General features: G+C 37.7%; 1 protein-coding gene across 2 annotated transcripts; it reads right to left on the bottom strand.

The window, feature by feature from the left end:
- Window positions 1–1098: 1098 nt before the first annotated feature.
- nr1h3 (nuclear receptor subfamily 1, group H, member 3) lies at window positions 1099–24639 on the bottom strand. Of its 2 annotated transcripts, none has more exons than XM_046840702.1 (11): window positions 24557–24639; window positions 16286–16396; window positions 13208–13281; window positions 10956–11138; window positions 9356–9622; window positions 8401–8606; window positions 7830–8009; window positions 7450–7552; window positions 5978–6091; window positions 5379–5473; window positions 1099–4126 (listed from the first exon to the last, which is right to left on the bottom strand). In XM_046840702.1, the coding sequence occupies exons 3-11, from the start codon at window positions 13251–13253 to the stop codon at window positions 3980–3982; spliced, it is 1341 nt and encodes a 446-aa protein (XP_046696658.1). In that variant the 5' UTR covers window positions 13254–13281; window positions 16286–16396; window positions 24557–24639; the 3' UTR covers window positions 1099–3979. The 2 variants fall into 2 exon arrangements, with proteins under 2 accessions (XP_046696658.1, XP_046696659.1); XM_046840703.1 differs by having other exon boundaries at window positions 16286–16393; window positions 24557–24629.
- Between the last annotated feature and the right edge of the window lie 533 nt (window positions 24640–25172).

The following is a 25172-nucleotide window of genomic DNA, read 5'->3' as shown; positions in this document are numbered from 1 at the left end:
GATGTGACAGCTCAAATGCTTCGGCGACTTTTTTCTTGATGGCAGGAGGAAAGAGGTTCCAAAGTATTCTGGCTGTCGCATCCATAATGTGCAACTGTTTTTCCTCTCAAGCCATCAGTCTCATCAGTCTGATAAGACGAAGATAAACTTGTTCGGCTCGAATGGTGTCCAGCATGTGGTGAGAGGTAGCGGGGTACCCTGGTGAGGGGTAGCATCATGGTCTGGGGCTGCATGAGTAAAGCAGACAAACTTGAAGCAGCATTGGGCAGGATGTCAGTTTTCCAACATGAAAATGACCCCAAACACACGGCCAAGATGACAACTGCCTTGCTGAGGAAGCTGAAGCTGATGGATGGTTATGTAATGAATGTCTCCTGACCTGAAACTTATTGAGCACCTGTGAGGCATCCTCAAGCATAAGGTGGAGAAGTGCTGTATGTCCAACACCCAGCAGCTCCATGATGTCATTATGGAGGTGTGGAAGAGGATCCCAGGAACAACCTGTGCAGCTCTAATGAATTCCATGCCCAGGAGGATTAAGGCAGTGCTACATAACAATGGTTTTCACACAAAATATTCACACATTGGACACAGTTTTGACATGAGGGTGTACTCACTTTTGTTGCCAGTTATTTAGACAATAATGTCTGTATGTTTTTATTTTCAGAGGACAGTAAATCTGTACTGCTATACAAACTGTACATTGACTAAAATATATCCAAGTTTCATTTCTTATTATTGTCCCTTGAGAAGATACATTAAAATTGCTGCTGAAATGTGGGGGGTGTACTCACTTTTGTTATATACCCCGACCCACAACCACTCGACTTACGATTTTGGAGAGATGAAGATCACCGCAGACAAAGTTGGGGTCTACCTGTGTGTGTGTGTGTGTGTGTGTGTGTGTGTGTGTGTGTGTGTGTGTGTGTATGTGTGTATAGATAGATAGATAGATAGATAGATAGATAGATAGATAGATAGATAGATAGATAGATAGATAGATAGATAGATAGATAGATAGATAGATAGATAGATAGATAGATAGATAGATAGATAAATAAATAAATAAAAGTGACATTAAAAGGCAACATGCAGTTCCATGTTTCAGGTCAATGTATTTCAGTATAAAGAATAGTTGAGGTGTTTAGTCATCTACATTTTCAACAAACATTTCATATATATTCATATTTATATATATGTACACACTCTGGCAGACACAATAAAATTTGTCAGCTTTTAAATTATGTGTATAAAGCAATCTATCCGAAGACTTAAGGCCCAAGTTTGCATTTGTATTCCACCGTTGTTTGAAACGACACCACAGGTCAGATGAGTTAAGAGGAAATGGTTCACCCACAAGGGCATAAAAAAAATATAGTATTCAAATTAGATCTGAATTAAATGCTTGTCTTAAAAGCCAACAAATTATGTCAACATAGATTAAGAAACTGTACACACACACACCACAGATGAATTGTGAAAAACAAACGAACGGTGTAGAAATGCCCCACGTGCTTTCTCTAAAGCTAAGAAACCCAACACCATAGTGGTGTTAAGACAGATCAACTATTAAGGACTGGATCGCATTAGTGTACACAATTTTATCCTAATCCGATTTTAAAGAAGGCTACTTTTAAATGCCATACACGGCCAGGTTACATACGCACCATCCTTATAAACGGTTAAAACCTCCATGATTTATGTTACACTTCAAATTTTTTCAGACCGTGCTTATCAAATTTGTATTAAATAAATTATTCAAATAATACAATTTTTATTTATAGTGCAGGCTAAAAAGAGAAGCGGGTGAGTACGAAGAGAAAAAAAAAAGAAAAAGAATGCACTACAACATTTTCAAAACTAACAATACGAAACAAAGAATCAATAACACAGGCCATAGTTTTCGTTCTGAATTAAACAGTACTGGGTTTTTAAACTGGGAAAGTTTCATCATCACTAAGGCCATAATAAATAATAACGACTGGAGGTAACTTCTATGAATCAAAGTCCCCGTTTATACGTGTACATTTTTATTCACCTTGAGTACAAGGATTATATCTGGATAAAGATTATCTGCATCAAAATGCAAAAAAGTATAAATGTATCCTGGATGCATTTATATGATATTTCAGTACTAATCTGAAAAATCCGATTTAAATATGATCGTTCCTATGACATCACAACCAGGCACACGAAGTTTAAATTAGCCAATGTGCATATTAAGACTCATTTGCCTACTGACAACAGAAACGTGTGAAAGTGTATTTGCATGTGGTTAAAAAAAATGTCTGAGAAATAATCCTGATGCAAGATGCCAAAGCTTTCCAGGTGTGAATGGGAACAAATAAACCTTTTTATTTTCTTAGAGAAAATCGGATTGGCTCAAATTCTTTAACAGGCCCTTTATACCCCAGTGCATATTAAAAGTAAAGGTAAAGGGTTTTTTTTACTTGTCGTATGTTTACAGCACCCTGAAATTCTTTCTTCGCATATCCCAGTGAGCTACTTTCCCTAAATAATACAGTTGCATATTGTAGGTGGAAATGCGCTTCATCTGATTAATTGGATACAAAGTCGGATATCCCCTTTAATGCTGCGAAGCAAAAACATTGAGATTAGCGCAAACAAGCGAATTAAAAGGAAATTCCAGTCCGAATGAGAAAGTGGGTGATGCCAAAAAAACCCGCCCGTCTCTGTATGCTGCCAGAGCATGGCTTCAGACAAGGAGGTAGCATTGATCATTAAAAACTATGACGATTTAAACCTGAAAAACCCATTAATTAATTTCTGCTGTTCTTTTGCTTTGTGAACCATTAGGCCATGAGACTACTGGCAACATTTCAGGGGTTTACTTTTACTAGCAGTTACTAAATGACAATGGTCGACATAAAACAAAGTTCTAAGCCAATACGTACAATGTTAACCGATTTTACACGTGAGATTTCTCAAACCAAAGTTACAGTAGTTTTCAAAAGCAGCATACTGGTTTATGTTGACAGGTCTACAGCCGCCTGCCAATCCCTGTAAGTAACGTGCTGGATTTTTCTTTTTAGACGAAGCCGAGATTGCATTTTGTTCACCGCCACCATTGCGTCTAGACGGCGAACACAAGATTGTATGCAGCCTTAACGTAGCCATGCCCGCTCCTTTTGGAAATTAATAAAGGAATAAGAAAATATAGGACTTCATCAAGACAATCGAGGAGCTACGCGTCATTCGCCAACACCCAAATCGGTTCCGTATCCTGACGTTATAAGCTACATATAAAAAAAAAATCCTTGTGCATTACCCAAACTGAGAAATAAATGCGCAGATATCCCACTTTTTCCTGCACTGTCCCCGATGAGGCATAAATACGAGCTCCTGTTAAAGCAAAAAAAAGAAGGGAGAGAGAGAGAGAGAGAGAGAGAGACAGACTAGAAAGGCTTATCAATTGTTTCTCAAATTATCCTCAAGCAGGTCATTTGTTGGAGCACTGCTCCATGACCATGTGTGAAATTTCAGGTTGTTGGCCCCAAAGTGCAGGGAGAAATAATGCTCATACAGTACAGAGCCAAACTTCCTGCCTAGCTCAAAAATCGACTGCGTTCATTTGCTTCTTGAAGGCAGCAATCTGGATTCGAGCTCAAATGGGCCACAGGTTGTGCCAGTGGAATAGGTACTGTGGAAAGAAATATCAATCAACCGCCTTAAATGTACAATCATTCATTCCAGTAAGCGAGAATTCCGGATCCCAAACTGCCTACAATCATTCCCTAAGCATTTCTGAATGGTCTAGACAGTCTATAGAGTCCTGATTCAGAGAAGGCCAACCACAAAACCACTGTATCCTGAACAGGAGAGTACAATCATAAGTCCAGAGGAAGATAAAACAAACTCCTCAAGAGCAAGGTGGTCAGTGGGGCTGATAGAATAGCACTCTCCAATCATTAAACACTGCGTGACTTTGTCCTTGGGGCTGGCCTTGGGGCTTGTTTTGTCATTCGTGGACATCCCAGATTTCAGACAGAAGAGGGGGGAGTTTCTTGTCCTGCAGTCGCAAAGCGAAGACCTGCTCAGAGTGAACGCTACTCAGGGTACGCAGACTGACCAGCTTCATCAGCATACGTGGGAACATCAGATGATCCTGGAATATAGATTGAACACAGACACACTAGTGGGTTTAGTTTCTATAATTATATATATATATATATATATATATATATATATACACACACACACACACACACACACACACACACACACACACACACACACATACATATAAATGAAAATCATCTATCTATCTATCTATCTATCTATCTATCTATCTATCTATCTATATAAATTGATGATTTTCATTTGCTCATGGTACTGTAATTTAGTTTTCTTTTTTTGTGTACTTCTACTTTTTAAAAATAGTTTTTAAAATCTGTAGTTTTATTTTTTTAAGGAAATAAAAATAAGGCAAGGGGAAAAGTCACTCCGGAAACTACTGCACTGAACGATTGATTGGGGGAGAACAAACACGCGAAACCCACAAAACAAAATTGCAGTTTGTTATTATTAATATTTGTGATTAATATTCGAACAGTTTAATTTTCAATTTTAAACAAAATGCCTGCTTGGTTAAATAATATCTAAAATAGAAGAAAAAAAGAAGAAATCAAATTAATCACTTTTTTAATTATATTGATTAAATCAATCAATTCAATTAAATCATCAATTAAATTGGCAAAAATTAATTAGATTAAATTAGATTTTTTTTTAATTAAATAGTTAATAGATATTTGTTAGACCCTATTTGGGAAGTGACTAGCCGCTAACGCTAGAGCTATGGATTCAGGTATCCTGCATATAATTATGTTTGTGACAAATAAAAAAATCTTGAATCCATAGCGCTAGCATTAGCCGCTATTCCTGATTAGCATCTAACACGCGAAAACAAATCTTATTTATTTTACAGAGAAAGTAGATGCAGTGACACTGCGCTAACTCTAGTTTCTTTTTATACCCCTGGCATTGTTGTGTATGTTTCGAAGTTTAAAAAAAATTGCTCAAAGTGCGATGCGAAGACTAAACAAACTTGCAGTCCGCCGCTTTAGACGTTCCTAAGGAAACTCTGATTTGAACTTTGTTCCGCACATAAAAAGGACTGCATGTATGGCCTTGTTTTCTCACTGTCCAAGTTTATGAAAATAGAGGAGGTGTACTGGCAGTTTTTCATGGTTGCATACAGAAAGACCGACATGCCAAATACTGAGACAGCTTCTTCTGGTTGAAGTGCTGACAAATCGTATTTTCCGGCGTCGCTTACCCAGTACTGGTAAATCAAGCTCATAAATGCGTACAAAGGAACTTTTTTACACTTGGAACCCTTCCATTCTATCATGACTTACATTTGGTCTTTTGATCCTGATGTACGAATTCAGAGCGTCCACATACGGCTGCTGGAGCTTCTCCACCAAATCATGATCCTGCACGTTGGGTCGGTCTAAGCACAGAGGTGGAGAAAAAGCAGAAATAGAGATGACGGACACTATAATGTCATGTTGTGTTTCCTTTAAAGAGCGTAGAAGTGCCTTAGAGGAAGGTCAGGCAGGCTCATAAAAATATCCTGCAGTACGTCAGTGAGAAGTCAAACCTCAAGCGGGGACTAAAGCCGGCTTTAGGAGTGTTTAGTCACTGCTGTCCATAAACCACCACGAAAAAAAAAATAAGACACATAATACAGCACTGAATTACAGTCAAGGAAAAGCGTTAGTCGCTTTCCAGCTGGCATCCTCAGCTAAAATGTATTATTCATCTTCACTCCCACTGTGTCAGCTTGGTTTAATGAAGTGTAGTGTCAGTGTACGACACCCACAGGCATGCTATTATTATCAGTTTTTAAAAACACATTTACACGCACACACAAAAAAAACCCCACCAAATCAATGGTACCACTGTTCTCGAATCTGTTGTATAAACGTCCTGCACGTGTGAACAATAGACTGACCTGCTGAAAAGATGTTTATCGCGATGAGCAGCGCGTACTCTGCTTCATCCAGGTGCAAGTCGTTCATGCCCTTAGAGAACTCGAAGATGGGGTTAATGAACTCGATCTGCAGCCCTGCAGAGAAGCCAGGTGGAAGAGAGGTCATTTAAAGACACAGCCAGGTTGTAAACTGCTCCGAACAGAATGAAAAGCAATAACATTTTCGGTGTTTAATGCAGTTTAGCCGCGCGGATGACTTTCACAGGGAGGACGCGATTTGACTACGGTATGCTGACACACAATAATCAGATCATAAGATCAAATGTTAACCAAGATGACGGAAACATTCTTTACATTGAGCAGGAGGAGACATTCGTCTGCAGTTGCAACGGAAGTACCGTAGAATCCCTAATTATTCAATCTAATACAAGTGTCTAAATTCAGTGGAGTAAAACTTCCAGTAGTATCAGTCCTTATATAATAAGGATAACTAGGGGTGACCTTGAAAAGTCGATGCTTCGATAGGAGGAGCCTAAATTTGACTACAAATCTCCCAGACGAACCTTCGCAAAAATGCAAAAGAGGATCGTGCCATTTTGGTTATATGGGGGTGCACAATGTCAAAACTACCGGTTTTATATACATATAAGTTACATTTTATATAGAAGTTTATATATGATGATAATGCTGATCTGTGACCTACACAAGAGCATCTTAGTGGTTGAGATTTAAATATTTCTGATTGTCTGTTATATGCTGTAATGGTATATTCTGTTATTTAATGGTGTACATTTATTTGGGATTGTTTTTTAGCGCATCGATGTTGCACCGTACTTACAGCGCGCTCGCACAGGCAATGTAGCCGGTTTAATCCTGTCTGCAGTGTTATTTTTTTAGGTTTATTGATCAAAAATGTTTTTACGCACACAAACACACACATCTGTACTGCCCAAAAGGGGTCGAACAAATAATTATTTAATTACATTCTTTCATGTACTCAACTTTAGGTTATTTGTGCCAAATTACTCGATTTAATCAATATAATAAAAAAAAGTAATGCATTGCATTAATTTGATTTATTTTATATATATATATATATATATATATATATATATATATTTTTTTTTTTTTTTTTTTCATATTATATATTATTCTAAATGACAAGCAATTTCATGTTTTGCATTCCTTCCATTCAAATAATACACAATGTCTCAAATCCATTAGTTTACTGTATATCAGTAGAATAATATAATTATATTGATAATTTAATTAGATAGATACAATATAGATTTTACTGACATTCAGTACAGTGGTGGTTTAAGGTCTAGGATGTTTCCTGTTACAATTTTCACACCACCACTTGTACATGTATAGCTGAGAAATTTCGAGCCAAAGTGCATGAGCATCTAACGGTTTACAGCCAGTTTAGAGGGCCCATGCACCTAAAGGTAGAATCAGGCCAACTGGTATAAATGATGTATGTGCAGCCACACCTGCTTTGGCGAAGTCGTCTTTGTTGTAGCTGAAGTCCGGTGTGAGGAAAGTGATGCTCTCGATCGCTGGATTGTAGCGGCGAGAAGTCTCTAGCAGCATGATCTGCAACAGAAAAATCGATGCATCAAACTGTAGCAAGGAGAGACGGAGGACAGCGGTGGTTGTCCTGAATTACCACTAGGGGGCAGAATGTGTTCAGTTTAAAAAATAGGAAAGGTTTAAAAAAAAAAAAAAAAAAAAAAAAAAACACTATTTACAAACTGGCACAGCAGAAACAGCTCCAGCAGAAGTGCATTAGTCCATCTGGGTGTGTTTGCATAACGTGGAACACAGAAATATGATTACAAAACCATTCACAGTGACCTGAAGGCAGACTGACCTCAATGGTGGAGGTTTTGAGCAGGGCGATCTGGTCCTCCCGGGTAAGCTCCAGGAAACCAGGCAGCTGTTTCGCGAAGTCCACTATCTCCTGCACCGACATGATCGCCAGCTCGGTGAAATGAGCAAAGCGCTGCTGACGTACCTCCCGGTTCATCGGGTCCTGACTCTGTGGCCATGGCTGTGGGAGGACAAGGGAAAAGGGACAAAAGGAATAAACTTGCCACACTGAGTGTTAAATGTTGTAACACTTAAGTGAAGTGAATGTCATGTGTAAAAAAAAAAAAAATAATTCTGAAGTTTTGCAAAATTTCGAAGCGAAAAAGGAATCGGTCATGCGCTCGTGGGGGGACGAATACACAATTGCTGCAATGAAGGGGTTTTTGAACTAACAAACAGATCTTTCTATATTATAAGAGCCAGAGGTACCCAAGGCTTTAAGACCTTTATGCTGGACTGGCTTCAATTCTTTTCAAATGTGTATATTTCTGCAGTTCTACATTATGAAGCAGATCTGCTCTGTATAAAAGGGTGAACATGAAGATTCCTCATGAAACTCCAGGTTTACTTACAGTGACTTTGCGGCGGTCAATAAAGGAGCGTTTGTTGCACTGTTTCTGCATGGAGACTAACTTCTCGATCATTTCCTGCTGCTCTGGAGCCAAAGGGGGGATGTCAACCGCTGGGCTAGGTGTAGCCACGGCCGAGCCTCGAGCTGCATCTTCCTCATGCTGCTTCTTCATTTTCTTCAACCGAATTTGCTCCTCCGAAAGCACACCTGGTCGGAAAAAAAGATTTTAAAACACTAGTGTAGGTTGAGTAAGTGCGAGGTTTAAAGAAGGGCGAGTGTAATCATGCTATTTAATGTATTCTGAATTATTTACACTGTTAAAAGTTGGATTCTCAAGCTAATCATGCCCCCCCCCAGTAACCAGAGCGAGAGCACACCCATCACCATGCTTCATTTGGTTACAGAAGTTTGCCTGCAGTGCTGCAAAAGATTAGCTAAAGATGAATGTCTCCAGAGAAGTGTGTTTTTGGATGTGAGGGAAGGAAAACACTGTTCAGTATTTACCATATTGACTGCTGTAATCGATGTTCAATTTCAGACTCTGTCTGGATCTGATTGTTAGCCGTAGTTCATATAAGACGCTGAAATTTATAGCAGTGTCACAGCTTGTAAACACAAAAGCTGCACATGCTCGAGACTCTTTAGCTCCACCCATGGCACGCCTCCAGGAGCTTGACTTTAGTAAATCTGAGAAGACGCTTCTGGGATATGAAGGATAATGCTACTCTATAGGTTTTTGAGATTAACATGAGATGGGCTGAAACTGTGTGTATGTCCCCTTTAAAAGTGTTTCAGGCAGTATTACAATCATAAATTCCAGGATATCATAGAGAAATAAATAGATCTCAAGATTGCCAGTCACTGGATCGATACTATTAGGCTTTTAAACTTCATTTGCTCAAGAAAAAAACACGCTAGATCTCTTTGCTCTCAGGAAAAGAAGACGAAGCACTTACACTGCTCCAGCATGCCGGCTTCCCGACACTTGCGCAGTCGACACTGCTGACACTTTCGCCGCATGTACATGTCCATCTCGCAACGTCCCGAGTTTTTGCAGACGTACTGCGCTCCTTTGATTACGCTGCGCCTGAAGAAGCCCTTGCAGCCCTCACAGCTCAGTACGTTGTAGTGGAAACCGGAAGCCTTGTCCCCACATACGCTACACACCTCGTTCCCAAGCATCTTAGGAGCTGGACCTTTCTTCCTTTTCATTGGCTGGTTCTCTATATACGCACACACACAGACAGAAAGCGGATGCTCATTAACACAGGTGTATATATATAGAAGCAGAGCTAGTGGTTTGTGGGGATTTTTTGTGTACACGTCATTATTTCTATATTCAGTAATGGAGTTATTTCAATACATCCTGCTTGTGGTCTAACCGCAGCATGCTTGAATAACTTTTTACACGCCTCACCGGCGTCTCAGTGAATGTTAAACTTGGATTTCACCGCTGATTTCAAAGTAAACAATAATAAAAAAAAAACATTTTATTTTAATGTTATATTTTTCGGTACATTTAATAGAGTCATGAGAGATAAGATGATCTGAAAAAGTCACAAAATCAATTCCCTGCAACACCAAAATGCCACTGCTTGAGCAAAAACTTAGACCCTCTCAGTTAACTACGCAGTTATATAAATGAATGACACTTTCAAAAGAGTCAATCGCCAAGGCCCACCCACCTTCGACGGGACCCCGTGCTAAATACGCACAGCTACTTTGAGACTAATGAGATGTTTTTTTGGTCACTGTAGATCAGACACTGTTACTCAGAAAGCATTTTGTTACTCAAATTGTACTTTTTTTTGGCTTTAGAAGCAGTGATGTATCTGAAATGTGCTTTATTCAACCCTTTTGGGGATTTAACCTTTATACTACAGGATTACTCAAAGAGATACGTCCAATCTAAATCATCAATTCAAATGTACGCTCTTGTAATAGCCTGTACGATCATAATTTATGATTTTAGTTCTGAAATTAAAACAAAACCTTCATTAAAAAAAAAAAAAACTTCAGGTCTTTCCATAGCAGAAGCAGATACTTTAAGATTTTCAACCGAATTTTTAATTACAGATCGGGAATTTTGTCACTTCAATTTGTAATACCGGTTTGCCGTGTGTGCCGGGATTTACACCGTGAAAATGCTGAGAGGGATATCCGTAGACTGGGGTTTCTAAATAGTGGGAAACTGTCTAATTGTGTACCTTTATGTCTGTAAATTCTAGGGGGACACCCATTAACACTCTTGTAAACTAAACCTTAACAATTCATTTGCAATGCTGTCACATGCACATAATCTCAGCTCTTCAAACAACCCACCTACCCAACGGATAATAGACCCCTGGGTCCCACCTACCACATGAATTCGATACGTCATTATGTTTCATAGACGCGCCTAAACCCATAGACACATTACGCTAAATTCCATCAATGTCCCATATTTTCCTGTAAATGAACATCAGAGTGCAATTACAAGATGGACCTGGTAATAAACCGTTATATTTTGTATAGAGATAAATAAAGTACCAGAAATCCACCAACACCTCGTCGTACCTGGCGCAGGTGTGTCTGCAGAGGGATCCGGTTTGACATTGCTAGGGTCCATGTGTAGCTTGTCGTGCAGCTCTTTAGGAGAACTGGTGAATAAAACTGGTTGACTAGGAGAAGTGTGTAACTCATGTTTCACTTCTGCTGAACTCACTGAGCCTTCCTCAGTGACACACCCCAGATTCGCCCCTACAGGAAAAAAAAAACAAAAAAAAACCACACACTTACATACAGTATAGTCTGGGATTTTTTTTTTTTGTTTGCTTAAAACTGGAAACTGGCATTTCCAGAATTCTGATATATTCCTTACAATTAAAAGTTCAATATCCTGAATATTTATTATTTAAGATTTTGCACTATTTGCGTATAAACAAGTGGAAATACAGACCATCTTAACTCATGTCTAATCATTCCTATTGATCCATATGATCAAAAGACGCCCTGTTTCTTTTCTTATTTTTATTAAGGTTTTTGCGCAAACTTGTGGCGTCCATGCCAGCTCGAGGGTACGTGGCTAACAGTACAAAGAAACTCTGGTATTCATGTAAATATTCACATTGGTATCAATAATATCATGAAATTTGAAAATAATGCAGACTAGGAACATTTGAGTATTTTGGATGTATTCTCATACTGTCCATTTACCCATCTACTGTATATGAGGTGGTATCAAAAGGTTTCGAGACTGATGGTGAAAGCAGGTCCTATTCTGACCATGTGCGTTACCATGCCTGCGATTTAATCATGGACAATAAGTTAGAACAAAGAGCAAACGTTAAATTCTGCGTGAAACTGGGCAAATCTTTTACAAAGACGTTTTGACGCTAGTCTAGAAACGTTTTAATACCACCTCTTATGTATACACAAAACACTAATATACACTATATTTCCAAAAGTATTGGGTCACCTAGTCATAATTGATTGTGATTTTTGAGCGTCGCATTCCACATTTAGTCCCAATTTGCTCTTATAATTTCCTCCACTCTTCTGGGAAGATGTTCCACTAGATTTTGGAGTGTGCTTATCATTATTTGTGTTCATCAGCCACACGGGTGTTACGAAAGGCAGGTTGTGATGTAGGTGAGGATTCCTGGGGTGCTGTCAGCGTTCACATTCATCCCAAAAGTGTTCAGTAGGGATGAGATCAGAGCTCTATAGCAGGCCACTCAAAAATCTTCCTCTCCAAAGCATGTAAACCAGATCTTTAAGGAGCTCACTTTGTGCATGGGGGCAGTGCCATGCGGGAACAGGTTTGAGTTTCAAGTGAATGCTAAATTTTATTATAGCGCATCGTAAGACGTCCTGCACAATTGATGGTAACAGTTTGGAAAAGAACCACATTTAACAGGAAAGGTCAAGTGACCCAATACTTTTGGAAATATAGTGTATGTTGCTGAACCAGGCCTGGCTAATATAAAAGGTCACTCCATGATCCTTCAAAAAATATTAAGTTGTCAGTCTGGGCTTTATTCAAGCCTGCTTGACTGACACATTATCTGCACTGTTTGAGGAAATATCCATGTGAAATATATTAGCAGGCATAATAAACATACAAAAGGTAGACTATCTTCTTGGTTATATAGACTGTATAAACACATATATAGTTTGTGGAGACCTGACCAGAAGATTCATATTTAGTCCCCTTCTGCTGCATTAATACCCTTCAACAGATTTTCAGATTTTAGATTCAGCCAAAACTCATGTATGGTATATCTTCATGGAGCTGGCTTTGTGCACAGGTCACATACTGGAACAGGTTTGGGATTCCAAGTTCAAGTTGAGAGAATATTTGATGCTGCCACATCCAAAGATGTCCAACACAATTGTGTGCCTTCGACTTTGTGGTAACAGTTTGGGGAAGAACCACATATGGTTAGAAAAGTCAGGTGTCCCAATGCTATTGCCCATATAGTGTAATATTAGGAGTAAATTATATATGAAACATTGGTTAATTAAAACTTGTGTTTTACAATAGAACAAACTAAAGTTTTGTGTACTGCTTTCTAGCAGCAAACTTAGACTTAGAGAAGCATGGTGTTTTTTTGTATCTATTCTCCTCTGACAATGCAAAATACTGTAGTTTCACATCTATAATGAAAATGTATTAAAGGGAACTATACGACCCAGCTCTAATGATTTCCTTACAGTAAATGGTAATTTCCTGATTAGTCATTAATAATTTGAGCCCTACAGTTTAATTGTTTAGTCACGGTTGGTTAGATGCGCAAAACAAACTGTTCAAGAAACGTGAAACTTACCATGAGCAACATCAGCATTATCAGTCGCAGAAAGGGTGGTCATCATGATCTTGTCATAACGGCCAACGCTCCTCCTGCATTGTACACAAAGTCCTGGTTTTTAATTTATAGTTATTTTTAATTAACCTCTAATAATCAAACTTAAAACAAGCCTGTTGGTGGGCGTGTGACTTGGAAAAAAAATAAAAATAAAACTGTATTTTAACATCAGTAATCTGAGAAACAATCTTTAGGCTGCTTTGCATTTTGCAATGTCAAACACCGAACTGAATTCATTTGTCGTGGTTTAAATTTTTGTGACATGACATTGCTTTATATGACACTGCAAGGATATACGTTGAATACAATTTATTGTCATCTACATTGTAAACAAAGTGAAAGGATGTCATTTGACTACTGGGAGAGAATCATGTGATCCGACATGCAACAAAGGAACAAGTGATCGGACTTTTGTGAGAAATTAAGACAATGAATTGGTGATGAATTGAAATCAGCAGTCTTTATATGCAGAGATTTTCTAAAAGATGGCTTTCGGGCCTCTACAAATAAGAACAGCTACTTTTGAGGTAACTTACAGAATAATTATTCTGATTAACTTTGTGACCCCATAAGCATCAAACAACCATTAGAGGATCTTCATCATATAATCTCACATGGAGAACAACATATCGCACTTTCCATTATAGACTTATAACTCATGCTCTGTTACAAGGAATAATCCCACAAGCAGTGATGGACAGTGTTGAAGTAAATGTAATGTGTTACTGTACTTAAGTAGGTTATTCACACATCTGTACTTTACTGAAGTAGTTCGGTTTGGGGAGACTTTACTTCACTGCATGTCGAAGTCAAATATTTTAACTACATTTTTTGAAATAAGTCGTTTCTTTTTATTTATGAGCGGATAAAAACGTAACCAGTCAAACAGGCAGCGAGTCGCCAATCAGGATCGAGTGCTAGCTTGATGTATCTACTTATCACCAACGATCGGTTCAGCATCGGTTCAACAGCAGTCAGAACATTTAGAGAGGAATAAATGATGGAAATAACTCGTGAAGAAAAAGAAACTTTGAAGAAAAAAATTTAAGTACCGTATTTTTCGGACTATAAGCCGCTACTTTTTTCTAACGCTTTGAACCCCGCGGCTTAACCAATGAAGCAGCTAATATATGGATTTTTCCTGGGTTTTTCCCAGTTTCACAAACATCAAGACAAAAAACTGAGCCCCATAACATTAGACCAATGAAATTTCCGAACGGGTTCAGGTGAACCAATGAAACTCTTTATATTAAATCAGATGCGCTCCCACTGAATCGGGCCACACCACATCATAAATATGGATCAGGTTCCTCTGACGTTTAACCTGCCGCTCACTCGGACTGTCAACAGGAAATGCGAATCATTCGTCACGCTGAAAACAACCGGGCATAAAAACACGCACTTCACCGGTGTTCTGAGCTGCACGGCATCGGGAGAAAAGCTTCACCGATGGTGATTTTTAAACGCACGAAGGAGGAAGACAGTGAACAATGACTTCCTTAGTAGGCTACTGTTTAGATACAAGCTGTGTAACAGACACTGTCTTTCATTAAAGTCTGTGTAAAGTTCATTAGTTTCAGTGTAGACAGCGGCTTATAGACAGGTGCGGCTTATTTATGTTCAAAATAAAAATCTTTGTAAAATTCAGTGGGTGCGGCTTATATATAGGTGCGCTTAATAGTTCGGAAATTACGGTAGTTGAAATGAAGATTTGGGATTTGGGCTTATGATAATTGTAATAGATATCAATCAGTGTTTAACTCATTAATATAATTTCGGTGTGCATTATAGCCGTAATAAATCGAAACATTATAGCCATAATAAATCATAGTACTTTGGATACTTAAGTACATTTGAAGGCAAATACTTTTGTACTTTTAATTAAGTAAAAGTTTAAAGGGACAATTTTACTGGAGTGATATTTTACAGAGTGGATCTCTACTTTAACTCAAGTAAATGGGTTGTGTACTTCATCCACCTCTGCTCACTAGAAAGCGTAGTTCAAACCCGGCTCACACCTCTGTATCTTCTGCTTCATAATTCCAGGAGGGATATATATATAAAATATAAAATCAGAGCTGCAATACGAGTCATATTTAAATCTTAAATCTTGGCTTCCTCAGTTTGTTTAAAAATCATAGTACACTATCTGGACAAATGTTTGTGAAAACCTGACCATTAAATTCGTATGAGCATCAGTGTTCTAATTCATCCCAATTCATCTAGTTGAAGAGTGTTGAAATCAGAGACCTATAGCTTGGCTGGATTTGTGCACATACTGGAACAGGTTTGGATTTGAAGGGAAAGTGAAGGGAAAATTTTACACTAGTGCATCCAGGGACATCCTTTACATGTGTGTCTCTCCAACTTTGTGGTAACAGTTTGGGGAAAGAACCACATATGGCTGAAAAAGTCAGGCATCCCAATACTTATGTTTTATTAAACAACTAAATCAACTATTAAACTTTGCAAATTGAGTAAAAATATACCAGGCGATTATATATTTTTTTTGCTATTGTAGCCAAGACTCGAAGAAACACCTGTGCGTAGGAAAGTTGTCAAACGCAAGCAAATCCAAGATGATCAATAAGGTTCAATAAACACGAGTGACTTCTAATCGACAAAAGGAGCCGTGTTGCACAGTCATTCTTTTTTCCGAGCGTGGGAATGTTTGCAAAGCTACACTGCAGTAAGCAAAAAATCCCTCAATATAGTTAAAAATGTCAGTGAGACAGCACATTTTCGACAGTCTCCGAGTACCCACACTTCTTTTGGGTAAAAAGGAACTGAAAGCTAGAAAGCAGTTCGGAACAACTGCTGAGTGGAAAATGCTATTTCTTGAAAGCAGATGGTACTGTAATCATGGGACGCACGTTGGAGGGGCTTTTAAAATGCACAACTGATATTTAAAACCAAACCTCTTTCCTCACTGGATCCATGTAAGAATCCAAAAAAAATAAATAAATAAATTAAAAAAGAGCCATCATGTAAAGTATTTAAAAACAAAAAATGTAAAAAAACTGTCCATGTGTTACATACCCCTGGTGTAACGCCTGGTTATTGCCCGTCCATGTTGTCCTGGGTGTCGCTAGCAGGTCATGATGTTTATCTTCTAAACCACTTTGGACACTGTCAGGACAAACTCCACTGCTGAGAAAAAAGAGAGATAGAAAGAGAAAAAAAATAACTAGATGAAAATGAGAGAGACAGAAAGAAAAGGAAATCATTTGTTGTTTTCTTCTCCTATTTCGAGTTTTTTTGTTTTGTTTTTTTGTTTTTGGAGGGGGTGGTGGGGGGGTTCAGGAAACCAAACAGCGCTTCGGGAGATCTTTTCTTGCGAGAGAGAGAAAAAACAGAGAGAGAGAGAGAGAGAGAGGGAATGAAAGTCAGAGGCAGGGAGGGAGAGAAGAGAACAAGAGGTTACTATGGGTCGTTTTCATGGCTGTGAATCCCTGTGGGTCCTGATTCTTCCTCAACATGTGGGACAGCAAACTACTTGCCTTCACCCATATATACACACACACCTTTAAACACAGATGAACTAATACACCAAATAAAATTCTATTAAAACTATCTCAGGTGATTGACTGATGGGGAATTTTTGGTGTCTCTCTCTCTCTCTCTCTCTCTCTTCATGGGCTGTGACTGGGTGTTGAATCACACCTACTCAACCAGGTTAAAGTCCAGGTTACATCACTGTCTAAAGCCACGCTATAAAGTTCTTCAACTCAGCGGATGACAGTAAATACTTACAGTAATAAAGTTTAAACTGAAATCTGTCTCATACAGAGAGAACGCTTTCAAACGTCTAAACAGGACACATGAATCATTTGACAATGTTTCCAAAGCAGGTATATGAAGATGGGCTGGAAACGGAAAATCTTTGTTTTTAAATAGAAACATCTGCATGAGCAAAATCATTATGGATAAAAAAAAAAAGAAATCCATAAGCCAGCAACAACAACAAAAAAAAGTCAAAACCGGCCTAAAACAATGAAACTAACCTCAAATAACCTTGTGACACCCTCCGAGTACATCGTTCTGTACAACTTATCGCTGATTTGTTACCTTTGCCCAATAAACCAAATTGTGATCAAAAGGCATGTCATCCTTTACCACTACAAGCAAAATTTCACTCAAAAAAACCCTATAAACGGCACTGCAAAACACCTAAAACTGTTCTTTGCACACTTCAGTGTAGATATCAAGTATAATTCATTACAGGAGTGTAAAAATCATGTACCACTTTATTGATATTTCTAATGACATTTCTTTTTTTTTTTTATTAAAAGACTTCCAAATGAGGAAAACAGCCATATCAATGGAAAATCACTCAGTACACTTCAACATCTGCAGAACCAGAAGGTAATAGTGTTTGTGAGAATTGAACTGCAAGTTTATAATACAAATAGGAAAATAAACGTAATTAAATAGAACAATTTCTAATTAAATGCAAGTTTTTGTTCGAGAGAGAGAAATATTTATTTCTAGCTGTGAGGACCTAAAAATGTATTTATCCAATGGCACACTGTGATGTCTAAACTTTAGATTTCAGTCGTTGATGCTCATCAGAATTAAAAAGGTGACGAATTTATCTCTAAAAGGTGAGACCCACCAAAAATTCTAGACTACTGTCCATAAAATTGGTTGACCAACAATGAGCTCTTTAAAAGCAAGACCTGGTAACAGTGCATGAGGTCAGAAAGAAGACCGGTAAAACATCTACACAACTAAAGTCCTCTCTCACATCGTCTGATGTTAATGTGTATCAGTCCACCTTCAGAAGAACAACAATAGTACGCAAGCAAGGAGAAATCCATGTGATCTGAAAGGAGATTTTCCCTCCACTTGATCAAGGAGACCCAAAACTGTTGGCAATGCCTCTGTGCACAAAGCTAGCTCCATGAAGGTTCACATGGGTTAGAGATGAAGATTGTAGGTGGCCTGACCTTAACCCAACTGATCACCTTTAAGATGAATTGAAATTCTTACTGCCCCCCCCAAACCTCCTCACCTACACCAGTACCTGCCTTTATTAATACTCTTGTGACTGAATGAGCACAAATATCCACAAGCACGAAGAAACCTTGCCAACAAAATCTAGTGGAACATCTGCTTCTGAGTGGAGGTTAATATAACAGCAAATTGTGACTAAATGTCCATATAGTGTATGTTTGGAGAAAGATTTAAAAAATTTAAAAAAATAAATAAAATTGCATTCCAGCAAAAGAACATTATCCCATTTGTAAAACATGCCAGTGATCATAAGTTGGGCCTGTTTTGCTACATCTGGTCCAGGACAGCGTGCAATCATTGACGAAACAAGGACCGATTTATGCCAGCGAATTCTAAATAGGAAATGTCAGGTCATCTGTCTGTGAACCGAATCTCAAGAGAAAGTGGGTCATACAGCAAAACAACGACTCTAAAACCACCAGTCGTTCGACTTCAGGCAGGTTCAAGAGGAATAATGTGAATGCAAAGTGAAATGTAGAAACGAGCAGTTTGGGTGAGAAAATCAGCAATATCCCAGAGTTCTCCCAACTGTACTGTCAATTTAGTTGAAGATACTTATACTGTAAACGTATAACCATAACATTGGAGCATTTTCCTTAATAAATAAAGGACCATATTAATTTTATTAATAATATTTTTGTCTCATATGTTTAAATAACATTTACATTTGGATTTGGAAGATGTCCTGATCCAGCGCAAATGACAAAAAGTAAGTAAGCTTTATCAAGTAAGTTTTCTTTGTTTACTTTGGTCTAGTGGTTAGGATGCGGCGCTCTCACCGCTGCGGCCCGGGTTCGATCTCCGGTCAGGAAACCGACCCCAGCCATTAGGGTTGCACAAGCCTTAGTGCCGGTCCCAAGCCCGGATAATTGGGGAGGGTTGCGTTAGGAAGGGCATCCAGCGTAAAAACATGTGCCAAATCAAACATGCAGATGGTCCGCTGTGGCGACCCGTAATGGGAGAAGCCGAAAGAAAGTTTTTACTTTTAAGATTTCTGATGATGTTTTAGACCATATTTATGTAGAAGAAAAGACATTTCTAAAGGGTTTGTGGACTTTCAAGCCCTGACGCAGAAGGAGCCAAAAAAATAATTTTTTTCTTTTTCTCTTTCTTCAAAAATTTCATATGTACATTATTTTTGTCTGCAATTTCATCAAGCAAATAAAGTACTATACAGGTAGACCCAACTTTACGAATTGATTTTCAGCTTTTGTCACTTGCATAGAAATTTCTTCAGATTCTCATAGACTTTTGATGAAAAAAAAGGAAAAATTTTAAAAAATTGTTCCACAATTTGTAGGCAGGTTTTTTGCAGATTAGTGAAACTCTTGGCCACCATTACTTCCAAAAGTTTCTTTTTCAAAGATATTCTTTGCAAACCTAATTATTTGCAGAATGCTCCTCAAGCTGTTTCTGTTTAGTAACACTTACTTTTCCAGCCTTTTTTGGCAATTTTTTCGAGACGTGCTAAGACCATCAAATTCAAAATTACCTTTCCCTCCCCCTTTAAAATGGTACATTTCCTCAATTTAAACATTTCTAATCATTTCTGTGTCCTGCTATGAATAAAACGGGGGTTTATTAGATTTTCAAATCATTGCATTCCAAAAAGGTTGGGACAAATTTTGTAGATTTTTTTTAATTACATAAATTATGCTTTAATCCCAATGTAGCCTGTCACGGAAAAGAGCACTGTACTGTATCTATACTGTCCAAAGATGTGTGTAACATACAGACAAAAAAATAATCTAAATGCTACCAAATAACACAAATAATTCCAGTGAGGCCCAAAGTGTACAAAAATTGGGGACCAGAGGTAAAAGTTATTCTAACAGGATGTTTTAGGAACTGGGCTTTTCCTATTCTCTACCCAGGAGACTCAGTCATGAGAATAAAGAGGAAGGGTGGTTTAATACACACAATATTGCAGACAACGTAAATTTCAAAGCTAAAAATATGTTTTTGCTGAATGTGGCTTACTGTGGTTTACCCCTTAACCTCACCCCCTAGTATTTACTGACCACTTCTTCCTATTTCGTTCCTACAATTTGGTATGTATCCACGTACCTATTCTAGAACCTAGTTGTGTATCAGTATTTGCGCTTATAAATTTAGAGGATTAAAACGACTAATCCATAAACTGTAAAATATTAGTTTGTATTGCATTCAGTTTTTTTTTTTTTAAAGGGTGATGTCTGTAACCTGCAAAATGTTTGCTGAAAAGTAAAATAAACACTGGGTAAAGAATCTTTGCTGGTCACACACACAACCGAAAAACATTGCAGAAGATCTAACCAGAATTATTTTCCATTCAATATTCAAGCCCTCAAAAAAAAAACTACACGTATGTCAAAATGACTACCGACTTAAATCACAGAACCGTGTTTTTTTTTATTTGTTTTACAATTCCATTAAACTGTATTAAATTGCATGAATGTGTGTTATGCTGACCGATGTGACATGGCCAAGACAGGATCATAAAGAACACTGGTTACTAAAAAGATCACGATATTAGATTAAGGTCAGGTATTGATGAAGGAAAAAAGTCTAATCAGTAAATAGTTAAAGGATTTTACAACTTTTTTTTTCAACCACCATAAATAAACTTAAGCATAAGAGGAAGAATGTGTGTGTCATACACGCCTTGAGCACCATGTTTTAATGGAACATTCAGCTTCAACATTAAAACCAGTCTAATATTGAGTAAGTGTAAAATAGGAACATGTAGAAGAAGGCCACCTTACACCGGTCCAGTTCAGATGTTCGAATGGCCATTGTAGCATTTAGTGGGTTACGGGGTTCAGCATGAGTTTTCTGACCTCTCTGCTGCTATACAGTGACATACCGAGCAGGCTGACGTATTATGTATATTAATTCTGTCAGAGCCAGCATGAACTCTTTCAAGCACTTTTTGGCTACAGCTCTTCTGCAGGATCAAACCATATTTGCTAGCCTTTGCTCCCAACACATATCATCAAGCATTAGGGTGCCCTTGACCCTGTTGCCCTTTTCACCTACTGTCCTTCCTTATGGCTTGTACTAACCACTAACTTTTACATACTAGGAGCCCAGTTTTCATCACATCAACTTTGAGAACTCAAAGGCATTTGCCACTCCTTGACATTTACCACAGTAACGAGATATCATTTTTGTCCAATTCACGTGTCAGTGTTTGTTTAATGTTATAACTGAGATATATGATAGATAGATAGATAGATAGATAGATAGATAGATAGATAGATAGATAGATAGATAGATAGATAGATAGATAGATAGATAGACAGACAGACAGACAGACAGACAGACAGACAGACAGACAGTATTTTCTGGACTATAAGCCGCTACTTTTTTCCCACGTTTTGAACCCCGCGGCTTAAACAACGAAGCGGCTTATATATGGATTTTTTTCTTGTTTTTTTTTTCAGTTTCACAAACTTCAAGACAAAAGACTGAGCCCCATAACATTAGACCAATGAAATTGCAGAACGGGTTCAGGTGAACCAATGAAACTCTTTATATTAAATCAGATGCGCTCCCACTGAATCGGGCCGCACCACATCATAAATATGGATGAGGTTCCTCTGACGTTTGATCTGCCGCTCGCTCGGACTGTCTACAGGAAATGTGAATCATTCGTCACGCTGAAAACAACCGGGCATAAAAACATGCACTTCACCTGTGTTCTGAGCTGCACGGCATCGGGAGAAAAGCTTCACTGATGGTGATTTTTAAACGCACGACGATGCCAAAAGAAAAACTCCTGAGAGAAATTGTTGTGAAAGGAAGGAGGAAGACAGTGAACAATGACTTTCTTGGTAGGCTACTGTTTAAATACAAGTCGTGTAACAGACACTGTCTTTCGTTAAAGCCTGTGTGAAGTTCATTAGTTTCAGTGTAGACAGGTGCGGCTTATTTATGTTCAAAATAATTGTAAAATTCAACGGGTGCGGCTTATATTTGGGTGCGCTTAATAGTCTGGAAATTACGGTATATATATATACATTTTTTTAGGGAGCAGCGTATAATTTCGGTACAGAGCTTTAGGTTCGGTGCACTCACTAACATATTAAGTGGCAGACATTGTGTATGTTTAGTTCAAAACACACAACAATGCCAGGGGTATTAAAAAGAAACTAGAGTTACCGCAGTGTCACTGTGTCTACTCACACTGTACTGGCAACACATTCTGTAGTGAATTGTAAAACTCCAATTTTGTTAAACGGAGAAAATACTGACAATTCCACACATCGAGGGAGTGAATGAATGAAGGATGGAAGGAATGAAGACATTTGTTGAAGTATGCTGAAATAAGTGCAACAGTTAAGTAAATCATATCTTTAGAAAATGTTATATTAAATGTAAAACTCACACACACACACTTTATATACACATCTGTATTACCCAGATGGTTTGTAAGAAATGTAAACTATTTAAATACATTTTTCCATTTAATCAATTGAATGTGCCAATTTATTTGATTACTCAATTTAATCAATATAATAAAAAAGTGATTTGCATTAATCTGATTTAACCTATTATAAAATAGATTTAACCAAGAAGGCACTGTTGAACTTTTGATGTACAGAAATGCTAATAATAATAAAATTATAATAATAAACTGCATTATAGCATTTCTTCGCCCTAACTGTACCTTGACTTAAATATGGGGTACATACCGACCCATGATCGATCTATCTATCTATCTATCTATCTATCTATCTATCTATCTATCTATCTATCCACATACATACATACACGCATACACATATACATATAAGAGTGTGCAAAGCAGTAATAAAAGCAAAAGGTGGCTACTTTGAAGAACCTAGAATATGACATTTTTCAGTTGTTTCACACTTTTTTGTTATGTATATAATTCCATATATAATTCCACGTGTTAATTCATAGTTTTGATGCCTTCAGTGTGAATCTAGAATTTTCATAGTCATGAAAATAAAGAAAACTCTTTGAATGAGAAGGTGTGTCCAAACTTTTGGTCTGTACTGTATAATATATATATATATATATATTCACATACTTACACACACACACACACATCTATCTACCATATATCTACATATCTACTATCTATAAGCGACGGTTGAAGACCTCTTCCTGAAACACTTAAATTAGCACTTTCCAAGTTTGCCTTGTAGAATTCAAGAGTTATATATATATTAAATTTGTAATCTTGCGTACCAGTGTAGATTTACTCATTGCTAGAGACTCAAAGCACTTTTGTACTTCGCTCTGTACATACATACATACATACATACATACACACACACATATATGTGTGTGTGTGTGTACACACACACACACACACACACACACACACACACACACATATATATATATATATATATATATATATATATATATATATATATATGTGTGTGTTTGTGTGTGTGTGTGTGTGTGTAAATTATATATATATATATATATATATATATATATATATACACACACACACACACACACACACACACACACACATTTATGTATACAAAAGTAAACAAAACACATACACCTAAAGGAGTGGGACAGAAAATTATTTCCTTTTAAACTATAGAAAAAACGATAATAAACTAAATAAACCGCTAATTTAAAATAAAAAATAACCTAAAATGTCTTTCTTCCAACACATCTGGCTGCATCCAGTCTTAACTGTGGACTCCTCTTTAGCTTCACACCTATCCGGCTAATCACCACTCTTTCTGATAGTCCTTTAAACACAATTAGTTATTAAATAAATAAAATTATAATAAACATTGAGAGTCTGAAATCACACGAAAACCAAAAAGATAAGTTTCTAATCTATCTATCTATCAGGTTGAGGTCAGTGAGGTTGTTGGTATGCTAGCTAGCATTAGAGCGTCCAGCTATGCGTACTTCCATACTGACTAGTGCGAGTGGAGAAGCACAAGCAAACCGCGCACTACATCCTGCGTAGTACGCAAGTGCGCATTCGGGGAGCTGCGTCTCTGTATCCATCCGCACTACAGCGCTCATGATGGGACGCGATCCGGATCAGGAAGAATCAACTGAATCTTATAGAGGGTCAGGAATCTGTGAAGGCATCAAGGTTGTCTAGAAGAACTGCCAAACCCCATTGCTGATAGATACCTAAGCTAAAGCTAATGCTAATGCTAAAGCTAAGCATTCCCGGATGTATTGATGTTTTAGCATGAAACCAGGGCAGCTTGAAGCACCTCGACTGTTCAATCATTTCATCAGGACATGTGCACTAATCATGAAGAAAGAGTCCAGTATGAATAAGGTTATGATATTTACCTGGAAGAAAACAAATCCACTGCGAACTTTCCCAAGCCCCGGCTCTACAGCTTACCTAAGACTTTATTTCCTTTAATTTTTTCCCTGCCAGAATAAAAGTCGGAGGTTAAAAATGACTGCTTTCATTGACACTGTTCCTGCATCACAGTTTTTCTCAGTTGCTTTGGATCATTTGTCAGATCAGAAATAAAACTCTTGAAACTACTTGTTCAAAAATGTGAATGCTTTAGTACATTCATCTAATCGATTGCGTACTGCTGTTTTTTTTACATTGTCAGTTGTTTATGTCGTGTTGATCAAAATATATGATACTGGACACCTAAAACATCTTGGAGAGTGTATGCAGACAGCAAAACAAAGAATTATTCATTCTAAAAATAGAAGAATAACTAAGAAACGAACGAACACTTGTATAGTACAGCAAAAAGTGTGAATCCTGTCTGGTCTCTTGCAATCAATATAAATTAAATATGCAATCAAATAAACTAATTTGTGCTGCTGAAATTCATAGATGCCACACAAAAGGAAGTCAAATTTTGTGTATTTGCAGTCACTGTGATCCAAACCGTAGTTTATATCAAGAAATCCTGAAACTGTGTGCAGTCATACTGACAAC

This window comes from Silurus meridionalis, chromosome 26, assembly GCF_014805685.1.
Source record: "Silurus meridionalis isolate SWU-2019-XX chromosome 26, ASM1480568v1, whole genome shotgun sequence".
In the NCBI taxonomy this organism is placed as follows: Eukaryota; Metazoa; Chordata; class Actinopteri; order Siluriformes; family Siluridae; genus Silurus; species Silurus meridionalis.
The sequence above is the reverse complement of the archived record's forward strand: the minus strand, read 5'-3'. Positions and strand labels throughout refer to the sequence as shown.

Excerpts from the sequence above, each read along its gene's own strand:
- nr1h3 (XM_046840702.1), bottom strand. The coding sequence starts at position 13,253 with ATGATGACCACCCTTTCTGCGACTGATAATGCTGATGTTGCTCATG. Across the intron at positions 11,139-13,207 it reads TAATGCTGATGTTGCTCATG|GGGCGAATCTGGGGTGTGTC; the intron begins GTAAGTTTCACG and ends TTTTTCCTGTAG. Across the intron at positions 4,127-5,378 it reads TCAGGATCAAAAGACCAAAT|GATCATCTGATGTTCCCACG; the intron begins GTAAGTCATGAT and ends TCTATATTCCAG.